Below are 23,183 nucleotides of genomic sequence, written 5' to 3'. Positions count from 1 at the left end.
GACCCTCCCACTTTTTTGGTCCTAGCTTTCATGCAGTGGAAACAGTACTGTAAAAAGAATTTAAATAATCAGGTGGGTCGAGAGGTTTTCTGTTATATTCCTGTGGCATAGCCATCCAAATAAACAAAAACTTCATATAAGCTGTGAGCTTTCCAAAAGAGTTCTTCCTTGGTTTTGTAAAGACACTATTGATCACATCAGCTCCAGGGTCAATTACTACAAGGTGATTCTGTCCGTGTCGGGAATAGTAACATGAAAACAAAAAAAGATATTATGGAAGAAAGAGTGGGCAAGTAAGCAGGTATGTGATGACAGAACAGCTACAAATCTGTCTAGTCAGAGACATGCCACTTCCTTCGATGTAAGAATCCTAATATCACAACAAAAAAATGATAGCCTGCAGCCATACTTGATTTTGCGAGAATCCTAGAGTATTTGAGAAGCTGAGAAAGGTTGGCTTACATCAAAACCAGGATGAAAACATAGCAGTTACAACAGACATGATCACATTGTATCTGACATCACAAAAAATTGTTGTTTCAGAAGAAGGGGTAAGACCTTTACTCTAGAAAATTGAGATGGATCTGAATTAAAGAAATTTCATTCCTGAACTGTATTAATGAGAAGTCACTTTAAGCCCTGAGAGACTGTTCAAGAAAACTGTACTACCGCTTTTGTAAATATTACTGTGTTTCTGAAAGACTTTTTTGGAGACCATAATGAAAGCCTATAAGCAGGTATTACTGGTCTGTTTTGTAAGATTAAGCTCCAGTTTTATAAACGTCACACCAAAAATCTCATCATTATAACTGTCTTCCTATTGCAAATCTTGCAAAAGTACCATTACAACAGTCCTGCATGAATTGCAAAAATCTACGTTTAGTTTAGCATTAACAAATTCCTGGGGGTAGGGGGTTAGAGCATAGTTCACCACTGCATGGATGGAAGCAAAATTTGATCTTCTGTATGTGTGTTGGCTCCAATATAAGGTGTTGCTTTTAAAGTCCCCAGTGAAATAAGGTCTGTCATATGAGTGAATATCATTCATATTACTGTATTGAATCGGTTAGACTTAAAGTAATGTTCTTGCTATTAATTTTAAAGGTTAAATTCCCTAGACTAGCAATGATGTGGTGAAGCTGAATGAATGCTGTAGCTTCAGGAATACCATGTCTTGTTGCAGGGGTGAGATTTTTAAGTTGTTTTGAAGTTCACGATAGATCAAAACAATTCCCCCTTTTCTCATTGACATTTTGGCAAACACAAGTCAGAGTTCCTTCCAAAGTTCAGCTGCATTCAGTATGCTCTTTTTACTTCATGATCCAATCAATTGCTATGAATACAGTTAAATTATTGTGAAGTTATATTCACGAGATTCTTGTTCTTGAATCATCATACTAAAAATTATCTTCAAGTAGTTTGCATATGTTAATTTCATAAAGTTTGTTAAGCATAAGGGAAATCAAAGACACCATGAAATGCAAAATACCAGTGGTGTTCTCTCTTCTGAAGGAACTTGAAATTCTGGAGTCTCAGTTAACACTTCAGTGTAGAGATGGTGAACCGTTCAGTTAAGTGGTAAACATTTGTTTAGTTTACATTAATTATACTACCCAGTGAAGAAGTATTAATTTTTATTTTGCCTCCCAAGAAAGTTTTTTCTTTTTAATGCTGCTCTACTTCAATGCTTATCTGGAACATTATTGTCTTTGCAACATCACGCTGGAATGCCATTGTGCACTTTGGAAATGTTCTGATGTTGCTGAATTTAACATAGTGGGATTCTGTAACACTCTGAACTGGTATGGAGAATCCTCTACCAGGAGATTCCTTCAGTGGCCATGGGCTACAGAGAAATGTACAGTTGGCTTAAGAGAGAGAACCAGGCTAGAGGGGTTGAGGAGAGCATGGAGAAGGACAGGACAAAAAGAGCATTTGAGATGGGGAAACTCCAGCACAGTGGTACACCTTACAGAGTCATACTTATCTCCTGCTACTCAGGTCCAGTTAAAATTCAGAACAGCTCCCATAAAAGAAAGTTGCTTGCTTTTTTGGAAGATAAAATCTTTTTGTCATTTTTTACTCTCATGATCTCCAATCTGCAAAAAGTCTTCTGAAATCAGCATGAAGTTCTACAGTGTTGAGTTTTAGAAACATTTTGTTGCTGTGCAGCTTAGAAAGCACAAAGAATTTATTTTTGTGATATCTACTTAAAATAAAACCTTAATTGTCAAATAAATGTATGAATCACAAACAGGCACATTGCTACTGCTTCAGAAGGAAGAAACTTGCACAGAGAAAACCAAATTAAAAAAAAAATCTAGGAATTGCAGGACACCTAATGCAATTAATGTTTTACTCTTGACATAGCTTTGCATGCACACCTGTGCAATAAGGTTGACTTGAGAAAAGAATGGTATGCAGGAGGAAGTGCTACTACTACAAAAAAAATTGACTTAACATGTATAGACAATTAATTATTTTGTACCTTTGGTGAAGGAGCAACAACAATTGACACTGATCCAAAAAGACTATTCTTTTTCCATCACTTTTTCATACAGAGGTGCTTTGCAAGTAGATTTATATCAGCCAGAAAAATACCTCATCTATGTTTACATAAATAATCTCCAAGGACATTTATTTCCATTGCTTTGTTTCTTTTTTACCTACTTTCTTTGGCATACCTAATCATTGTCTGGTAGCACCAGTTTGCTGACAGATCACTGCAAAGTAGAACTAGTAAGAACAGTCACCATGAACTGAATTGTAATTATAGTATCTTCAGAATAGTAAAGATTTTTTTCTGTACTGTCATATTCCCTATAACAAACAGTATTTAAACCTGATGTTTCAAATCATATTCTCAGAATATTACTATCATGTTTGTAATCCTTCTGTCCTGCTAGTATATAGCTTGAATCTCCTTCAAACCTTCTAACACAATCCTACCGCTAAACTTTGCCGTTTCTGAAAACTGATAGTAAGAGGCATTTTCCTTACAAGCTTTTAAGGAGACTCCAGCATAATTCAAGTCAGGGGAAAGAAAAAAAAAGAAAAAAACCCTAGGACCCCATGACTGAAGACTGATTTTTGAGTTGATAAAGGACCTGAAATTCACATTTTCAGGGGAGCCAATGTATATGTTCTTAAGCATTGTCTGAGTTCCAAAGCATTTGCCTAGAAAATGCATTAGCAGTGACTCACATCCTTTGACAGCTGTAGAACAGTTAAAATTTACTTAAGAAATTGCTTCATTCTAAGAAGGTTCAATGGTATCAATAGCCTAACCTAGTCAAAAGCAGTCTTTGAATTGTAAAATCTTATGATGGACATTGTCTGATACAAGACAGGGTTTTGAAGTGAGCAGGGGCGGGGGCCACTCTTTCCAACCTGCTGATATCAGTTATGTCTCAAAGCATATAAGACAATAATTTATTTAAAATGCAATTAAATAACAAAAGTATAAAAGCTGGTCATAAGAGACTTGTTTCAGCAATATGTGAGCCAGTGGTTAAGTACATATGGTTAATTACATAATCCATTAAAAAACCTCTGTCACTGGTTTATCTTAAACCTTCACTGTTTGACCCCTTTGTTTTGCTGGCATTCATCAGGCAAGAGAATATATCTATTATGCACCACCAACAAGATATCAACCTGGGTTTGTTTGTTAAGACAATTTGTTGGTTCCAACTTGAGTGCAATACTTTAATTCACCCAAGTAATTCAAAACAGAAGATTGCTATCATAAATAGCAAACCAAATTAATTTAGATTCTGCTTCTCCTCTTCAATGAAACCCTAAGTTTATATACTACTCATTTATTTAATATATGTTAAAATGACACTTACACTGAGAACCGTAACTGAAATCATCTGGTAATTTATTTCACAATCTAACATCCACTTTGTTGCAATCCTGGCCTAATCATGCAGAATAACACCATGCTAATTCTCCTTTCAGCTGTGTCTTGACATTATGAAGCAATCTCTGTCACTATGCTTTCTGAAGTTTTACTCCTAAGACCTACCAAGTACAAATGAATTTAAAAAACCCAACTATTTTGGGGACATTTTCTCACTTCTGTTCCAAGTCCCAGAAAAGACTTGGACAATAAATATGCACAGATTTGATTTAGGTAAATTCATTACAGAAGAAATACAGCTACTATAATTTGGAGTATTTTCATATTGATGGTTCCCAAATGTTCAAAATATGGAAGCCCAAAACTACTTCATGGTGGAAGGCTGATAAAACAAGAGAAAAAATTGGAACCAGTAAATGATAACTTAGATGTGATGTTTTGTAAGAAGCAGAATAAAACTAACAAGTTGTGACATTGCTTCTAGAATAGCTCAAGCTTTACAAGGTTATATAATATTTTAAGTGTCAAGTGAGAAACTAACTATATTATAAATTCAACTTCCTTTACTTGGATAAACCAGATAGAGTGATTGATTATTATTGTGAAACAAACACTCTTCATTCTATGGTAACTTGATTTCATATACTCAGAAAGTGTGCGTGTGCGCATGTATATTCTTCAGTATTTAGTTATCGCAGCTCTTACAGAATTACTTCAGAACACACAGTGATAGGTGGCGAAACATCAAACTCTCAAATAAAATTCTTTCATGGCCCATGCTCAAAAAAAAAAAAAAAAGAACCCAATATATTAAATTAGTGCCATTATCTGGTTATATTCTTTCCCATTTTATACCATGGACTGCTTCAGGTAAATCAACACTCCAATCTCTACTGAAAATAAAGGCTGAAATGGACAGACAGTGGTCCTCTTTATCTAGAAGTTCTGTGTTTAAAACTGTCCTCCGCCCATCATTGCTGGAACGTATGTAAGCCTTTCATCATGCAGAGGAGCATCCTAATTATCAAATGCATGCTATTTATTCTGGGACAAGGTTATCTTAGTTTCTCCCAGTGACACTATTCCACACTGGAAAAAGTGAAGCCATGGTCTTCAAAGCTATTCATATACTGTGCCTCATGACAGTCCTCATGACTGTATATTGTGCAGAGACCCAGCTTAGAAGACTGTCTATTCTAGTGGATTTAAAATTCACTCTTGAATCCAGGAAATTATTGATTTAAACTGAAAAATTACTCCTTCCTTGTTCTAGCGAAGATCCCCAAGTTGGATAACACAATCAATGATGTCTGTTCCAGACACAGCTCAGACAGTCCCCCCAGGGGCAGAAAATGCCTGGATGCCTGGTGACCAAAGCATTGGAAATTGTGAAGTCTTGCAACACAGAGAGCAATGAAAAGCCATGGGAGGAAGACTGATGTAAGCAACCTCAAAAATGGCATACGCCCTTGCTCTTCCTGCCTCTTCAATCATAGCGAAATTTGTATTTGTCTAGCATGACAGTGAATACACCAACAAAGCTTATTAGCTTTATCTTGCCAGAAAAACTACACGTTTAATTTATAATGAAGCCAAGAGGCCCCACAGTTGGCTGTTTTCCCAGATCCCTTCAAGAAACCAGAATTTGTCGGACCCACTACCTATGAGTAATGTTCCATCTTGCCTGTCAGGAGGTTATCTCAAGGCACAAGAAGGACATAATATTAAAACGACTGCTCCTCTTTGAGGGATACTATATATATTTTTTAAAAAAAGATTTCTTCCATATATGACAGATTGGCTGAACTGTGGTTTCAGTTATCTGGAACACTGGAGCACAGATAATATCAGAAACTCCAGAGTTTTCTTTTGCTATCAGTCTTATGCTACACTATTACAGCAATGTGTATCAGTTTAAAGCCTTGTATTAGCCAGCTACAATAGCTGAACTACAGAACTAACATCGTTAACCTCACAGTCCTGTTTTCCTATTTTGAACCTACTTATCTGAAAGGAGGCATAGATACTCATTACTTCAGGAAAAAAATAAATCAAGTACTTTAGTTACTAAAGGCAACAGGCAAGATTCTTTAATAGCATCAGTATAAATTGAGAGAATGTTCCTTACATTATTAGATCTTGAAATAAGAAATTGGCTTGCTATCTTCCACACACATCAGAACAAAATTTGATTTTTTTAAAAGAATATTATCATACATCTGGAAATACAGTTACATATGTTACATATGATACAGATGTTTTTATTTTTATTGTGGTACCACAAAATGCTTCAAGAAAAAGAAGGGGCTATATAAAAATAAAGCAGCATATTCTCCATCTACAAATTCTAATTTAAAATATAGGCAGGCAAAAAACTTTATTTTTAATCCAGTAGGTTCCTCTAATACAGCTGTGCTGCATTGGTAGCCATAACTGTGCAATAAAAATTACTGTAATAAAATAAAATTTGTTTTGTGTAAAATCAATTTTCCAAATTTAACTTATGCCTCCTCCACTAACTTATATGTCCCACATAATTTACTAAATAATCTTAAAGTGCACGTTAGGCACATATGAGTGAATCCACTCACAGATTTCACTGCTTTGAAGTTTAATAAAAGTCATTCTAGTGCAACCCTATTCAAAAGCTGTCTGGACATGGTCCTAGGCAAAAAACTCTGGGTAGCGCTGCTCGAGCAGGGGCTTGGACAAGATGATCTCTAAAGGTCTCTTCAAATGTCAACCATTCCATGATTCTGTGAAGATGATTTGCTATAGAACTATACATACACTGAACAGAGACCCTTAGGAATAGAAAGTCTCATGCTTCCTCTAAGATGCAAAAGCATCTTACAAAGTTCTTCAGCAGCAGAAGTCTGTGGACAACTGCACTTTGTGCAAGTCCCTTTGTAGAAGTCCCTGACTTCTGATTTAACAACACAAATCAATTCAAACTCTTCACTGCAGTGCCAAGAATGCCCAGGAGGCAACTTTAACAACTAAATATAAAGTATCCAACAGACAAAAGGAAATTTCATCAATTAATAGGAGTGATCATGTACTGTTTATTATAATCTAAACAAGATACCTATTACTACAGTCTATGTACTCACTGGTGAGGGCCATAACAGTACCCAACTGAAGAGCTGAGAAATGCTTGTTCCTTTGGAAAACAAAAGCCCTTACAATGAAAACACTGAAGTGCACTCAAGCTACAAGGCATCTGCCATGATTGATCTGGATCAAGCAACAAGATCAAAAGTATATTCCTTGGGTCAGTCCCTGGAGAACACATTGTCACCTCTACTAGCATCTATAAACCATGGACTATTTGCCATTGAAAATACTGTCTCAAGCTAAGCTTGTGGACCTTTTAGGACCCATATTCAAAGTCAGAAAAATGTACGTTATTATATGGCTCAAAGAATCAAAAAAAAGGTCAAATCTCAGAAGCTAAAGCCTCTCCTGAAAGGGAAAGGATCTTGTGGACAATGAAGTTGCTGTAATAAACTCTAAGACCTGTATATTTATCAGTCACCTTTAAAACTAAATTAGCAGCTGAAAAATGGTATGAAGAAACTGAGGTATGCCCTTGACCTAATAATGTCTTATTAACCGTACATTCATAGAAGAAAAAGATGACACACAAGTGAGCTGGGCTGCAATGGCTCTAAAAAGTCTCAATGGATTCGCAGAGAAGTGGAAAGTCAAAATGAAAGGGTAAGGATCCTGTTTTCAAAGTGGCCATGTCTCACTGTAGTATGAAAATAAATCCTGTGGAAATTAAACAACTAATCTCCTCCGTGAATGGCAGAAATGAAAAAATCTCACAGGATAATTAGGCTGAGTTTGAAATCACATAATGAAGCCTCTCCAGTCTTCTTTGGTATTTCTATTGCTACCACAAGATTTTGTCTAGTGGTATTTTGATAGACATGAAGAATTAAAAGCTTGTCTAATTTTTCCTATTATTACTCTAACCGAAGATAATACCTTTATCTAAAAATCCCACCCCACATGGTAAAGCAGTTCTGAGAGGATATTCTTGTAAAGGGAAGGAAATCTAGCATCTTGTAGACACAGGGTAACAAATTAGACAGAATAGTTTCTAGATATTTCTAAAAGCCACAAATTTCAACTTTGTTTTTATGTTCAGAGGTAGTCTAAAACAGAAAGGCTTGAATGAAAGAAAAAGCAGCAGTAGAAGAGGTCTGATATCCTTCAGGGATACTGAGGGACAAGTCCCCCATGACCCTCCAGGACATATCTGAGGTCACATCTGTCAGTTTTAATAAAGAAGCTGGCATAAGCCTGAAAGGATGTTACATCTTTTTTTGTGGTGTTTGAAATCTCTGAACTGGGTTTGGAACCAGTTCAGTGGCATGCCCTGAGATGTGGAGTAAAAGGAGTAGAAGTAGGGCTTTTACTGACAGAGAGAGGTATTTACAGAAATACTCTTGTACTTGCACTGCTTGTTAAGCCACAGAGTTCCTGACGGAAAGTAGCTATTTCATCAGTCCTAGATGAGCAGAAAGTCCAGTGTATCTTTCTTCTACCTCCCTGCAGAAGCTGGGCTGATAAGCAGGCTAATATGATCCTGGAGTACTGTATGGTGCTCCTCCTTAAATGTTCATAATCCGAGTACATGAAAGGCAGAGAATAAGCATGCCTACAGGTATTGTATAGAGAGAAAAAATTATCCAGTCTTAAATAAGAGGGTATGTGCTCACCCACTTTGTGAATGTACATGTGGACCATCTTTGTTGGCACAGTTGTACTTTGTTCTTTTCTGTATAGTTTGCACAACCAGAGACTCAGACACACACTGCAGGTTTGAATGGGGTATCATCTACATTGTCAATACTATAGCATTTTTGATGACACTAGATGTCATCACAGAGAGGCTCAAAGGGATATCTAAAAGTCCATCATGCATTTTATTAATTCTCAGAAAATCACATATTAATTCATCTGGTAGGCAAGTTCAAGGTCACACCAGCTAAGATGAAACTACCATAAACTGAATTAAACACTTAAATATTCAGTTCCTTCTCTGTGCTCTCTTGTCTCTTCAGGGCTGCCTGAGAAGGTAAATCTACTTCACAGATGAGGGGATGGAAAGAAACTTCGAAGTACAAACACTGAATAAAAGTTATGACTACTAAACCAACACTGCTGCTGTAATAACTCTGATCACTACTGATTTTAAAAAAATGAGTTATAAATTCCATTTGCAGTCCCTCTCTCCTGCCACACAGTATTTCTTATCATTAAGCATATTTATTTTTATAGAATAAGGTATTTTGATTTCTAGGTTTTTTGAAAAGCAGAGGGCATTTATTTCTGGAGAAAGATAATGCTTCTTATCCAAAAGAGCAGGAAAAGTACATTTGGAGCCTTACCAAATACTAGCTAAACAAATCAGCACACCACCAAAAAAAAAAAAAAAAAAAAAAAAAAGTCTGTGTTCTTCCTGTACTTTATCACAGGTCAATTATCACAGGGTGCATAGGGAAGTGCCAAAAAACACTGCTATGTACAGAGACTAAAACTTGCATGTTATTTGCCTGCAGCTGCATTGCACAATGAAGGGAGTGTTAACCTCCCCTCCCCAAGACAAAACATGACCTCCCCCCAAAGCAAAGGGTGATTGATTCACTGCTTTTTTTTTTTTTTTTTTTCTTTCGGGGCAACTGTTACTTATCTTTTGTCCCAAATGCTATTTCTCTGTGCTTTGATTGCAAAGTATTGATTTTTTTATTTCTATTCATTTTCATCCTGGTCTACCAGCACAGATAGACAGATGTGGCAAAGAGAATAATGAAGCACAATTTAACATTTTTCAGGTTCAGATTTCAAATTTGCCCAGCATGGTTCCTATTTTATTTTCTGACAGTGTCCCCTTGCCTGGAGTTCTAAGAACTCCAAATGAGATTTTACTCACGATTTATTTTCAGTGAAATGAGAAAAAAAAAATAAAAAATCTGAAGTTCTGTGAAACTAAGGATTTTCATGAAATTTTTAGACATAAAGCTAAAACTCATTTCCGTAGTCTCCAAATTTCTAGCATTTGCCCTATTTCTATTGTCTCTGATAAAGGTGCTACCAAGCAGCATCACTGTAGGAGCTTAGAACTGGAAAGATTCCAGAATTTAAAATGTGAAGCATGTGGTTTCCCCAGCAACCTGCAAAATGTATTTTGGTGCCTATTGGGTATCAGTAGTGATGCCCATTGTCATGTTAATTTTTCAGATCTCTGTTGCTCATAATCTTCTTCTGTGGTTTTATTTGATCTCTAATCTGCCAGTAAACTTTTATTACTTTTTTCATTTAGATTTTAGAATGACCAGAAAGTATACTTTCTAGTTCACCACCTTTAATCAATACAAGAATGATACCAATAGTTCATAAAAAAAACTATGCAGTGGCCAGCATCCATGAATCCAAACAGACACCCAAGGGTGATTTTAAATCATTTTTGTTTCAGCAACAGAACTTGCAGAAATTTAGTATAGCAGTTTTGGGCACCACACCAAACAGTTTCTTGTCAGTGTCATCAAAATAGGTGATTACACATCTAAAACAGTCACAGAAAATACAAGCAAAAAAAGAAGTCCAAATGCCCAGCATAGCCATATATCATTTGGCTATCACTACATTACTAGTAGCGGTGATCCATCTAAATTGCAAAAGAAAGTAAACATCCTTTCCTAAATGGGTAAGTTATGCAAGTTAATGATTTTTCAATAAATTATTTTCAACACCTTTACAATTTTAGCTTTTGTTACAAATTTTCTTTTTACCTAGCATTAAAAAAATATTAGCGTTCAAAACTTACTTCATTAGAGCACCTACTTAAAAAATATCCTCAAATCTGAGTATATGCTGAGGGAAGAGTACTTAGTAAAAACTGATTGAATAGTATCTACTAATCTAATTCTTAATTTGGTGAAATTCCTTCAAGACTTGTACCCCATAACTGCAAGCAGTAGTTATGTACTGCTGCTGCTTCCAAACATATATAGAAAAATATTTCTTAACACAAGAGGAAAAGCTTTTTTCATACCACACATTTTTCAGTCTTTCACTGTATTCAATTAAAATGCCTAAATACCACTTAAATCATGCTGATAAACTTAAAACAAGCATTTAATATCAGATAACTAAGCCAGTTAAAAAACCCAAACTACTATCGATGACCTCTGAAGACACTTTAAACTGTACCATCCAGATTTTCAATTAGAATATACAGATTAAAACCTGATCTGTCTGAACACACTGGTTTATAATCAGAGGAAGGAATAAAAATACTATTGTACATGGAGGCAAAAGTTTAAAGGCTGCACCTTTTTTATTAAATGGCAATAAAATTCTGAACTGTCCTGGAAGGTCTAAAAGACAGTGCCCGGATAAAGCAGGAAACAGGCTGTGCACTTTAATAAGAAGGTGCACTCTAGAAATGCGAAAAAGTAAATAGTTCACAAACCTTAAAAGAAAAACATTTACATGAGAGGAGCTACAGGCTTCTCAAGTTCCAGGCAGAGGGCAGAAATAGCTATTTGCACCGTCAAAAAAGGACAGACATATATAACAGGCAAAAATAAGACTTCATCGTTTCCTCTAGCACCTGAAACACGTTTTATGCAAGGTGTCATGACTTCCAAAGTATATAGAGAAAATCAGACTGTCCTTTCTTAGGTATCTTCTCAATGCTTTTCTGTGAAAAAATGCTAGAGAACAAGAAAATGCAAAGCCCAATCTATAGAAAATACCAAACCTAGTCCTAGATTCCAGGTCTGGAGAACCAATTTAAAAAAAAACAGTTAAAGACACCAATCCTAAAACTTTAAAGGACTGAATTTGTGCTCATTTAACTTAGGTTATACAAAAAATAAAAAGAAATTCCATATTCCACCACAAACCTCAGATAAAAGTATTGTCAGCTGGACTCTCCATAAAAATATTCTAGGTTTGCTAGTTATAGAAACTGAAAAAATAATGCTTGGATTTAAAAACCTCACAATTTAACTGTTCAAGTTAAAGGAAATGGTTCCAGTAACTTCAAGGCTGAAGCAAATTCAAAACTCTGCATTTGATTCCAGCTAGCCGCAGGAAATAGGAATTTTTTTACATATAGGTTATGGAGGTTTTTATATAAGAAGCTCAGAGACAAGTTTACAAAACAACTCAAATTGCATTTTATTATGGTAGTGTTAATCTTCTGTTGAGCTATCTAGGAGAACAAAACCTCAAAGTCTTTGCCTGTAAAAGCCTGGGCCCTTACTTTCCAATCTGAAGAGAACAGACACTTTTACTTGAAAGCAGCAGCAAACAAACCTCAAAAAATAGGCTAGCCACATGAAGAAGACAAGATGAAATTGTCTTAATATGGATTACAGTGGTCTCAAGAAAACACATAAAAAATGAGTAAAAAGAGAACCTTTAGCACTGCCAATAAATGAACCAATGAAAGATCATTCCAAAGAGTTAAGCAAATAAGAAAATGTGAAAAAACAGTGTAAGAGTAAATGGAAGTAAACCAACCTCACTGACATTTAACATTTACACAAATGTCAGATTCCCCACTTCTTGGTTAAACATTCAGCTGGGTTTCAATGTATGTTTGTAGTGTACATGACCAATTTTGAAAACAAAAAGAAAGCACCGCACAAAAATTAGAAATCTCTAAGTGTTTCTAAAAAGATGAACAGTCAAAAAATGAGACCATGAAGACTTAAGAGTCTGCTCTGGAATGATTAATGACTTATTTATGGCTAAGCTCCATGCCTGAACTTCCATTCCAGCATGAGGTTTGCTGTAACAGAACTGAACATGACCTAACCCCTCATGATTCATAGCTGTATATTAGAAGAAAAGGCATTGGCAAGGCATCAGAAATTAATCAATATTCTGAACTATTAAATCACAGGAATTCCATAGAACTGCTTACAGGTCTAGAAAAAAAACCAAATTCACCACATACACAGCCTAATACTTTGAATACAAGCTCCAAGAGAAGCTTCTCTAGAGAGGAAAAAAAAATATGTAAATTAAAATTTATTGTGATACATGCATTTTCCTCTTTTTACCAGCAGCAATTTGAGATATATTGTGTGCAATTCACAAACTATCATCCATAATGACATTCATTGCCCTAGGACTCAATGCCCTTGGGGAAACCTCTCTCATTTCTCTGACGGGGTCTACTTTTTCTTATCCAGACCTCCCCCATTTCACTGATAAGAGCTACATTTTCTTATCCAGAAAGACATGCAGGATAGTCTGAACCCTGATTATCCTATTCTAGCAGATCCAAAGAAATATTAAGTATGATAAAACAGCATTTCTAATGAAATTTATATGAAGGTCTTCCTGGACTTTTCTTAGTAAGTTACAGAGCAATCACCCTAATTGCTTCTATCCATACAACCCCTCATTCATCTAGTCACATACTAAAGTCATAGTTGCCCAGTGGCCTATGCTTCAAATCAGTGTGGCTTTGTTAAGGTGGTGTGGGTGAAAGGATTGATTTTTCAGATGATGTGCCCTCCTACAAATACTTCAGTCATTATTAATAGGGAAATGGAAGCAGAAGCAGCACATGCAACCCGTGAAAGGCAACAACCCCTGCTTTGAATTCTTTGGGTTTTTCTTCAAAACTTCAAACCAAAATTCATCATTCACCATCTTCCCATTACATGAATGGACTCAATCATTAATCACCAAAATGTAAATTCTACTTCAGACTCGTTGACAGACTTAAAAATTGAGATGCATCAGAGATGTGTATCTGACTTAGACCTCTACAATCGTACCTTCTTCTGAAGAACATTAACTTTGCGTTCCTTCACCTCTAACATGTCCTTGAGGTCATGGATCTCTCCTGCTTGAGTCCCTTTCTCCTCTGCCATCTCCTGAATCTGCTTTGTCTTCTTATTTAGCATAGTCTCCTTCTCTTCCAGACGTAACCGTAAAGCATCCACCTAGATTCAGACATGCAGAAACACTTTGTTTAGGACTGAAGGAGAGAAATTTTACAAAAGTTAAACTATGCTTCCATAAGGGAGTACAAGTTGTCAAATTACAAACATTTAGAAAATAACATCCCTTACTTTAGGAGTTCAACATAGATAAACATACATAAACTTGTGATAAAAGAGTTATCACAAGTGATAGAAGACTAAACTAAAAATTCTCCCAAGTTATATGAGACTAATGCTCCTTCTTGGAAAAACTTAAATTACACTTCTGACATAACTCAGTGTTGTAAGATACAAGTCTGGATTTTTTTTTCCTCAAAGTAGAAGCCAACACAATGTGTTGTTGAGAAGTTCTCTCATATGTAGAAAAAATGATCCCTTTACTTGAAACACTATTAATATTCAGAGATTTAAACACTGACTCTTAGTAACAAACAGTCACTTTATAGTCTAGGTTTTAATCAGAGTATTAGCTGAGCCTGAGGTAATGAAAGCAGAGGTCTTTGCATCCACTGCAGATCAAAACATGGAAAGAGGTTTACCTTAGGATGGCTAAAAATATTTTGACTTAAATAGCAACATAATAGTTTCAACGTAACGTGTTTTCAGCAGGATGAAGTTTTACATTAAAGATAAAATGGGACAAGTGACACAGTACATGGTATTGTGGGTGAAATTTGGACACATAAACTTATAGATTCTATAGTATCCTCAAACTTCAAAACTGCATGTTGAGAAGCATTTGCTTTTCCTTCTGCATTTCTCTTATACAAATGAAACACAGAGCTCACAAGACAAAAGAAACGGGAGAAGGAATCAGAGCTATCTGAATATAAATTTGATGAGAAGAATAAGGTTACCACAGAGCACAGACTAGTCTCAAAGACCATTGTGGAACACAATCCAACACCACCAACCTGCTCAAGATACCAAAAGAAACCCACTGACCCCTATCCACTCAGCATTCAGACAGAGTTCAAATCTGTTAGCCTGGCTGCTAATCTTATTTGACAGTATCAGATTCGGTTCCTGTTAGCTGAATCCATTACAGGACATCAGTCGCACAGAGTAAACAGGGTAATCAATAAATTTCTTGGTCCTTCTGCACAGCATAGGCTAGCAGAGACATGAAGTAAAAAGATGACTTGGACAACTCCAGCTAGGGTAAGAAATTAGTCACTATGCTGACAGTATTTTGAGCAACATTTAATTTTAATGTGTTATGCTAATTCCACTTTATTTTGATTTGCTATTGGAAAAGTTGCCTCTAAGGCTCTACACGTTTACTGTATGTTATGCCAACAAAATCCTTTGTTGTTTTATCTGATCCGTTTTACACAGAGCAATAAGCACTTGCCAGTGGAGAAAAGAACTGCCCTGGTCTCCCCATCAGCACTGCAATCCCACTGCCACCTCTATGTCTGGAGCCTTCTCACTTACACATATGTTATTAAAATCACATTCCTGACCTCTCACTCAGCAAGTGGGGCACGGAGTATATTCTACAGTGATATTAGAGTACCAGGTACTACCCAAATATGATTTATAGGATTGCTAGTGTTTGTAATGAAAAATTTAGCAGGTAGATCAGGTTTTGTCTTCTTTTTAAAAACGCGCAGTTTTATAGATTGATTAGGTATGTTCTTCTCTGGATATCTCTAATATTAAAGTTAAGAGTTACTTTCATTAATTCTTGAAGGGAAACTGAAAATCTTCCTCACAAGATAATCCACATATTCTCAAGAGTTGTGTTGCAAAATATTTGAGACAGTCCAGATGCCTACAGCACAGTATTAAGTGAAAAGAGAACATCTGCAAACAAAAATTTATTCACAGAATGCTTTTTATTTTCTGATTGATTATTCTCTTTGAACTCTATATTAGCTTACGGTTTGGGGTAATTGCACTTCTGGTTTTATTTGTGTGAGGTCCCTGCCTAGGAAACCACAGAAAACACTTTCAAGAATATTTTCAAAGGCTGGCAGGACACACAATCATCACCTTAGCACTATTCCTGGCAGAACACTGCACTTGTTTATTCATGTCAGCTCAGTTTATGTATGGCATCCTCCCACAGTGACAAGAATTGAGGTCTGTGGGAGTCAGGTGATGCCAACTTCAACAAAGTCAGCTTAAGATTTTCTCTGCACACGGAAACGACTAGGCAAACAGCTACTGAGGTGCTGACGCCCCTTCCTCCTGACTTCTGCATCTTGGATAGTGTTGTCTTAACCCTGGGTTAACCTAACTGCTTTCACAGTAATAGACTGCCATGTCTCTAATTATGCGTGGCAAGTAAAATCTTACAGTACAGCTCAGGCAACTGGTAGTCCCTCACGTAACAATGGGCTTGCTAAGTTGACCTGTACATACCATCCAATTTCTTATTGAGCTTTAGCAAAACAAGCACATTTGTTGCCACCTTCAACATAATAGCCTTCCTAGGTACAGGTACAACAGGTACCTCTCTTCAGCTCAGTACCCTATATAAGACTGAATTTCTTCCCTGTAAGAACAATGTATGGAAAACGTGTGGGCAACCACTGATCTGTCTTCACAGAATTTTCCAGTAGCAGTAAGTAATACTGTATGACTCTGTTCCTAATATGTATAGCCATATATTAAGCACATAGAATTCCAAATTTCTAAGAAAAACTTAGCTCCAATGACTACCAAAATAAATACAATAAATGACACAATATTTAATTTTTTTAAGCTCTCTAAGCTTTCTTAAAATCTTGGATTCTGTAACTGCAGTCTTAGCTTTCAGAATATTCCTCGCTTACAGCTTAGGGAAATCACTAAAATTTTCAGAAGTCCACGGTGAGTTTCAGAACTGACTCAGGAGCTTGAGTCAATAGGATTTAGGTTGTACACGTTTTTTCTTATTTTTATTGTCATCTCCACTGTACAGTAGCAATCAGGGTATTATGACATTGGGTTTAGGAAGATGTCAGTGATGCCTAGCAAAAATAGTGCTCTACTCTTTTCATGAGACTGATCCTTCCCATCTACCTGCCACCTGTTCAAACCACGGCTAAACTATTGATTTAGATCAGTGAACCAAGTCATACTCCAGTTATATCAGAAGGTGTTATATCCAAGCCCTGATTTCTCTGTAACAGCAAAATTCAGAATTTGTATTCTCTGTTGGTATGACTACATTAATGGCAGCAAAAGGAACATACAGAATAACAATCCTGAAATATGTGTTTAGAGCTTGCTGTGGTTTCTAACAAAGAGCCAGCTATTTTTTAAAGTAAATGTTGAAGTAATTCTATGTCAACACTCAGAATTCAAAGATAATTGAGAAATGTACAAAGAAACACATAAAATTAATTTGCTATGTGAGGTGAAAGTTGGTTTTGTCCTACTGTATATATTGCTATGTGAAGGCTCCAAATACCTGAAATGAGCACATTTAAAAAAGGATCAGTTTTACGACATTCTATTACTATGTTGCAAACATATCATATAAACAGAAAAAAAAAAGTTAAGCTGTTTTCCTGATAGCATAGTCTGTATTTAAGACTTAAAAGCTATGTTTACTGACTGATTTTGAATGCAGTGGTAGTTCAGAAGACTTAATTCTCTATTTTTGACACCGATCTTTTTACTAATTATGTTAGAGTTGACTCTTCACATTCTTATACAAATTGCAGCAATATCCAATACAGTCTGTAGAAGAATTAAGAGTGAATTATTTATAAACATCCAGCCCTCAGTTATCTGCACAAGTTAGTCAGATTACATGACTATGCCATGGAGCAGAGGTGCACACACCTGGCTTTGTGCAGAGCCTGTCTGGTTCTTGCTAGGTTTATAAACTCAATGCATGACAGATGTACTGCTTCCAGGGCCTACTCGGGTCAGGAAATCTGATCAACTGTTCTTCCACAGTCTCTAGCACAAGGTATTAAATACCTAAACACGATGAACTCAGTTCTGTGAGCTGAGCTTAATGTCTGTAGGTGTCAGCATAGGTCTTCATGTAGCTGGTGCTAAGAAGCCTTGTTAGAGACACCTAGCTCCCATTTGCACATTCCTCACTAAACACGGTCCACTCCTGAACTGCCTCTGATTTGGGAGAATCTATTATAGTTTCAAAATGCCAGTATAAGCCCCAATAAAGAAAGACCCTTAGAGAATTTTATGTTCTACTGAGACATTCATAGCAAATAAAATACTTTCCAGTGGACTGGATTCATTTTTCTACTGAATATTAATCTGAATTTACCATATGGAACAGACCAATTACAGAACCATGCCAGCTTGGGCAGTATACAAAAATAAAGGGGGATGTTCTCACTGATTAATTTATCCTCCTCCCACTGAAGCCACATACCTTCTGGCACTGACCTAAGCTAAAGGGCTCACTGGACAAAACAAACTTTCTCTGGAAGAAGTCTTAATTCCAAAATAAACACTGATTTTTTTTTTTTTTTTTTTTGCTTTGTTTACAACGAGATTGTACATTTTTAGAGATATTTTAAAGGTTCCCTCATAAATTGAAAAGTTAACCACAATATCCTCTCTACCCAATAGCCCTCAAGATAAACACCCCAAAACCAGCTCACTGTTCTTTGTAGTTCTAGTGTGGCAGGTGGCAAATTCATTTTTCAGATATTATACCAACAGCTTTTCCCTCCCTACCTGCAGTTTTCTTTAACAGATGACTAAAAGGCAGAGGATCATGAAGGCGTGCTCTTTTCTCTCAAAACGTTTGTTTAAATATGACTTTAAAATACTAATCCCTGATGAAAATGTCCGCTAATATATGACAGAAAATGCACTTCTTCCTCCTCATAACTCTCCCTAGGTGTCTTGAGAGAAGCTAGTTATGTTCTAATGTTGACCAGTACTGTCAACAAGTGAGGCCAGGCAGGATCTCACACTCGTACCCTATTCCCAGTAAAAATTCTTGTATAAAAAGATACCTTTTCCTTAGAAAAACCCGCAAATTCATCACAGGATGCAACAACAAACATCGCAATGCTTTATTTTATCAACGTGTTTTAATCTTATACTTGAAAAGATCACTTGTGAAGACAGAAGAAAGGTGATTGTGCATGATGATGTGATTTTTGAGCTTTCTGTAAAGAACATCAGCAAGGATGAAAAAGATGTTATTATTTTTCAAAAAGTATAAATATCTTCTTGGAATTACATAGATTCTCAGGAACATAAATGGATCATTCTAAATATCTATTCTGATACAATGGAATAACCTGATAACGACATTTTGCATGTGTTAAAATCCAGACTACATTGCCACATTTTACTGTGGAGAATATGCTAGACTGCATTGAATCCATTAAATCTATCATAAAAACATCATTCGAAAACAGCATTGTTAATATTTTATCTCCACAGCAACTCCTTACTGAGAGACAGAAAATCATCTTTCACTGTTACTGTAGTTGTTACATTTCGTTTACAACAAACTATGTGAATAACCTAAAAGCAGTAAGTAGAAAATATCTCTCTCTCTTCCTCCCCCTCCGCCTTTAAACCACTTTTTATTAGTAAAAAAAAAATTTGCATATTTTGCAGGAAGAATCCAATTTGGTTTTGTATTATGGTGCTATATGAGAATCTCATTTGGAAGAACCCAGTGGAGAACATATACTCTCAATGATTATTCAGTAATATTACAAGTTAAGAGAGTTGAATAATTTTCTGTATTAGAAAATGACTTTGGCCTTCAGCTAAAATGAAATCAAAACATTCTGAATAACTATCAAGAGTATCTATCAATGGTATATAATCAAGTCTTTCTTTTAAAATATTTTGTTTAAATTCTGTACAATTTGAAGAAATATGGAAATATGTTTACCTACCGTAACAGATGGAATGACCATCTACTGAAGTCTCTTAACTTGTTAATAAAGTACATTCTTTCAAGAACCCCATCTCTCATAGGCAGAAAAATATCACTTTTTATTATTTAAAAGCAAGCAGAGAAACATGTTTCTAGCTTCATAAGTTTGTCACAATACTGCACAGTAATTTCATATATATATATATTCTTTTCAATTACTGTAATGGATCAAAAGCTGCAATTTACATTTTTAAATGTTTATTTACCTAATACCTACTTCCAATGATATTCTGAAATGTAACTATTTTTTAAAATAAACATGTATGAATCTAGGGTACATTTCTAACTAGAAAAAATAATGAACAAATTTAACAAGACGCTTATGATTGTAAACTAGCACACTTTCACAGTTATACTAAGGCAATTTCAACTTCTGTATAAATCTGAGAATAATCAAAAAAGCCATCTTAGAACGTCAAAAGACATTTACTATGTGACTTGATTTCTGCATGTGGACAAGGCCATGTGCACCCATAGATTCACTGAACATGGCTAAAGAAAAGCTACATGAGGGTAAAAAGTTCAAATAAATTCTCTTAACACTCTTATGAATGTGAATCTTTCTACCAGTTTTACCCACAAATTTTCTGCAGGCCTATTTCACAGCTCCTTTGGCTTTTTACTGTTTTAGCTGTAACACAAATATTTTTTGATGCATGACCGCCATCTTTTGGACTTCTACTAACACTACAGTTTTTCAAGCCAGGGGATTGAAACGCTGCCTTTACACAACATTTCATATTTGTTCTTCAAGAATGTCTGAAAGCAATAAATTTATGCTATACTTATTATCCATTTGATGTTCAGATATATGCTTGTGACTTACATAATATGGGAATTTATTAAGCATTTGTTATCAAAACAAAGTTTTGAAAATATTTTTCCTTTATCTTGGAATACGCATCATAAAACATGAAAGCCCATATTTCAGGTATAAGCACAGGCTTACATGCAAGATTTCCCATACATGCTGTGAGTAGCAGTGAAGGCTCAGTGAGTTGTATACTACTGGAACACTCTTCCTTTCTCTGCTTTCTTTTAGCTACAAAATCATGGAAAATAAATCCCCCCAGCTCAGGCACTGCAACTTCCAATTTAGCTGTGCCAAGGAAAAACAGTATTAGTGACTGCATGTTAGTGGAGCATGTCATAAAAGCGTGTATTCATCCACAGGAATATGTGTTCACTTATACATACACATTTGTCTTTATGATCAAACCACTGGCCTAGAGAATCAAACATATAATGAAAGACACAACATGCTCAGAACAAGCAGTATTGAATGGCTATGGTATTGTATAACCTAAGCAAGGAGAAAATAGTGCTTTTTATTGCTTTCTCTGTGACAAGTCAGTAAGTACAGAATTGCCCATTTCACCTCTGTCTGCAGGATGGCAGCTCTTTGCTCTTTAGCTGTAAGAGACTCTTTCAGAACTTCAATATGCTGCTTACTATCAGAGAACTGATTTGTGAGGGTCTCCAGCTTTGTCTGCAAGGCCAGCAACTCAGTGTCTTTGCGCGATAGCTCCTGTTTCACCTGACCAATCTGAAAAAGAAAGAAAAGATGGGCAAAGAAAAAAAATAATTTATACTTTATACTTAATATATAGTTATTCAAAAATAACTATAAATTCACTACCAACAAACAATATGATACTCTAAACTTATCCCACAGAATAGTGAAGCCTTCAGTTATCTTGAATGGAAGGCCAGCAAAAATATGTGTCATGAGCAAAAGATACAAGGAAAAAGAGAGGGAAGCTATAGCATCAGTTTCTCAAGAGAGGTTCTTTTTAACAGTCAGTCTGTTCTTAGTCATCTTTCAAAGGACTGATCAAAACCAGTTACTTAGCAGGGATAAATTTTTAATGAAGATGAAGCAGAACTGTAAATTACCCTTATCCTGCAATAAAAGATAAGATACCTACAGTTCTCTCTCAGAAGGATGATGTTTGCTTTGAAATGTCAAACCGGTGAGTTTCTGTCCATCTATCAATCTAGCGTTGTGTTTACAGAGTATGTAAAGACACCTCTACTTTTCCCACTATTTACAAAACCAGCATTTCAATCTTCTAAGAAATAGCTTTTAATTTATGGAAGCTTCTTAAAGCAAATGCAAATATACATCAAAAAAACATGAAAACTGTTTGTGGAATTGCACTTTGTTGAGAGCAATTTCCTAGATTTAATTTAGTGAATTCAATCAGTACAGAAACGCCAATTTATTTTAACAAATGTAGGTTGGATTATCATTTTAAAAGACAAACAGTAAGAAATGTTAAAAGCAAAGCACTGAAATGAGATGAAATCTCATCCTAAGTGCAGTCATCATGCAGGACAATTCTGATGTCAATCTGGAGAAAAAAATATACTTAATTAAAGAGAACAGGGAAGTCTTAAATGTAAACTTATGTCCAAGTTTACAACCAACTTCCCGGTTTGCCTCCAATAAATCTCTCAGAATAAAATAGCAATATTTTACTTTTATGTATTATATAGCAGAGGTGGACATATCTCTTAAAACCTGAACAATTTTCCTCTTTTTAATAGAACAATTTTGTTTGTGACATTAAAAAAAAATCCTTCAATCCTGAAAGTATCTTGTCCTGTGCTTCAAAACAGAAATTAAAGAACATCACAAACTAAAAAAAATTCCAGGTCATTGTTCATTTTTGGGAATGTGTCAAAAACAAAACTGATATAAGCTACAATTTATAATTTCTTTATTTTTATTTTTAATTAGTATAAATGCATATACTAGTAGAAATAACTTGAGTGTAAAAGCTTGGGTAAATGTGGTTTTGTCTTGACAACACTGTTTCAATAATGGGCAATGAAGGAAAGAAAACTCTTTACTGAAGAGTATTAAAATAGCATCAAAAGATGTCATCAAGGACTTCTGTGTTCCCATGTGAAACAGTGCACATGAGGATATAAGGAAGAAGGGGAGAGGAAGAAGGAGGACAGGTATCTTGAAAAACCTCATCCAAATGAATTTTTTAAAATGGAATAATGGGAAGGAGCATAAGAATTTGATTTACAGAACTATTCAATACTTTATTGTTCACTTAATTCAAACATACCAAGTTGTTTTTTTCATAATTTTACTATAAGAAAATATGTCCACAGAATGACTTCAGTGCCTGTTTAAATTAGATACGAAAATACTGATGTTAGCAGCACTATTTCTGCTGTCAGCCAACACAACCAGATTCACAAATCTGCTAGGCACAGCAGAATACCTGGGAAGAGATGAACTATTTACTGCCAGTTATGTTTTCTAAAGTATCTAAACAAAAAAGCCTCCTTAAAAATTTTAGATGACACAAACTTTATCAGCTAGTAGGCAGCCTAAATTATAGTAAAACATTCTCAAACCTGTTTGGTCTTCCTTTGAAAGGACATCCTTTTTGGGGTCATCTCAGAAGAGATATTTACTCTAAATACTTGTGTTTTG

The 23,183-nt window shown here is 35.5% G+C and overlaps 1 protein-coding gene across 15 annotated transcripts in view; it reads right to left on the bottom strand.

Annotated features, from left to right (window-relative positions):
* Positions 1–23,183, bottom strand: part of ERC1 (ELKS/RAB6-interacting/CAST family member 1) — a 298,605-nt gene that overhangs the window by 193,818 nt on the left and 81,604 nt on the right. For all 15 annotated transcript variants that reach the window (XM_074902123.1, XM_074902127.1, XM_074902132.1 and 12 more), the window contains 2 exons: positions 21,105–21,272; positions 13,681–13,848 (listed from right to left, as the gene is read on the bottom strand). In XM_074902123.1, coding sequence (XP_074758224.1) covers positions 13,681–13,848; positions 21,105–21,272 — 336 coding nt within the window. The remainder of the gene's footprint in view (positions 1–13,680; positions 13,849–21,104; positions 21,273–23,183) is intronic.

The sequence above is a fragment of the Athene noctua genome, chromosome 3, assembly GCF_965140245.1.
Source record: "Athene noctua chromosome 3, bAthNoc1.hap1.1, whole genome shotgun sequence".
Classification (NCBI taxonomy): domain Eukaryota; kingdom Metazoa; phylum Chordata; class Aves; order Strigiformes; family Strigidae; genus Athene; species Athene noctua.
Note: the sequence above shows the minus strand (reverse complement) of the source record. Positions and strands in the feature narration are given on the sequence as shown.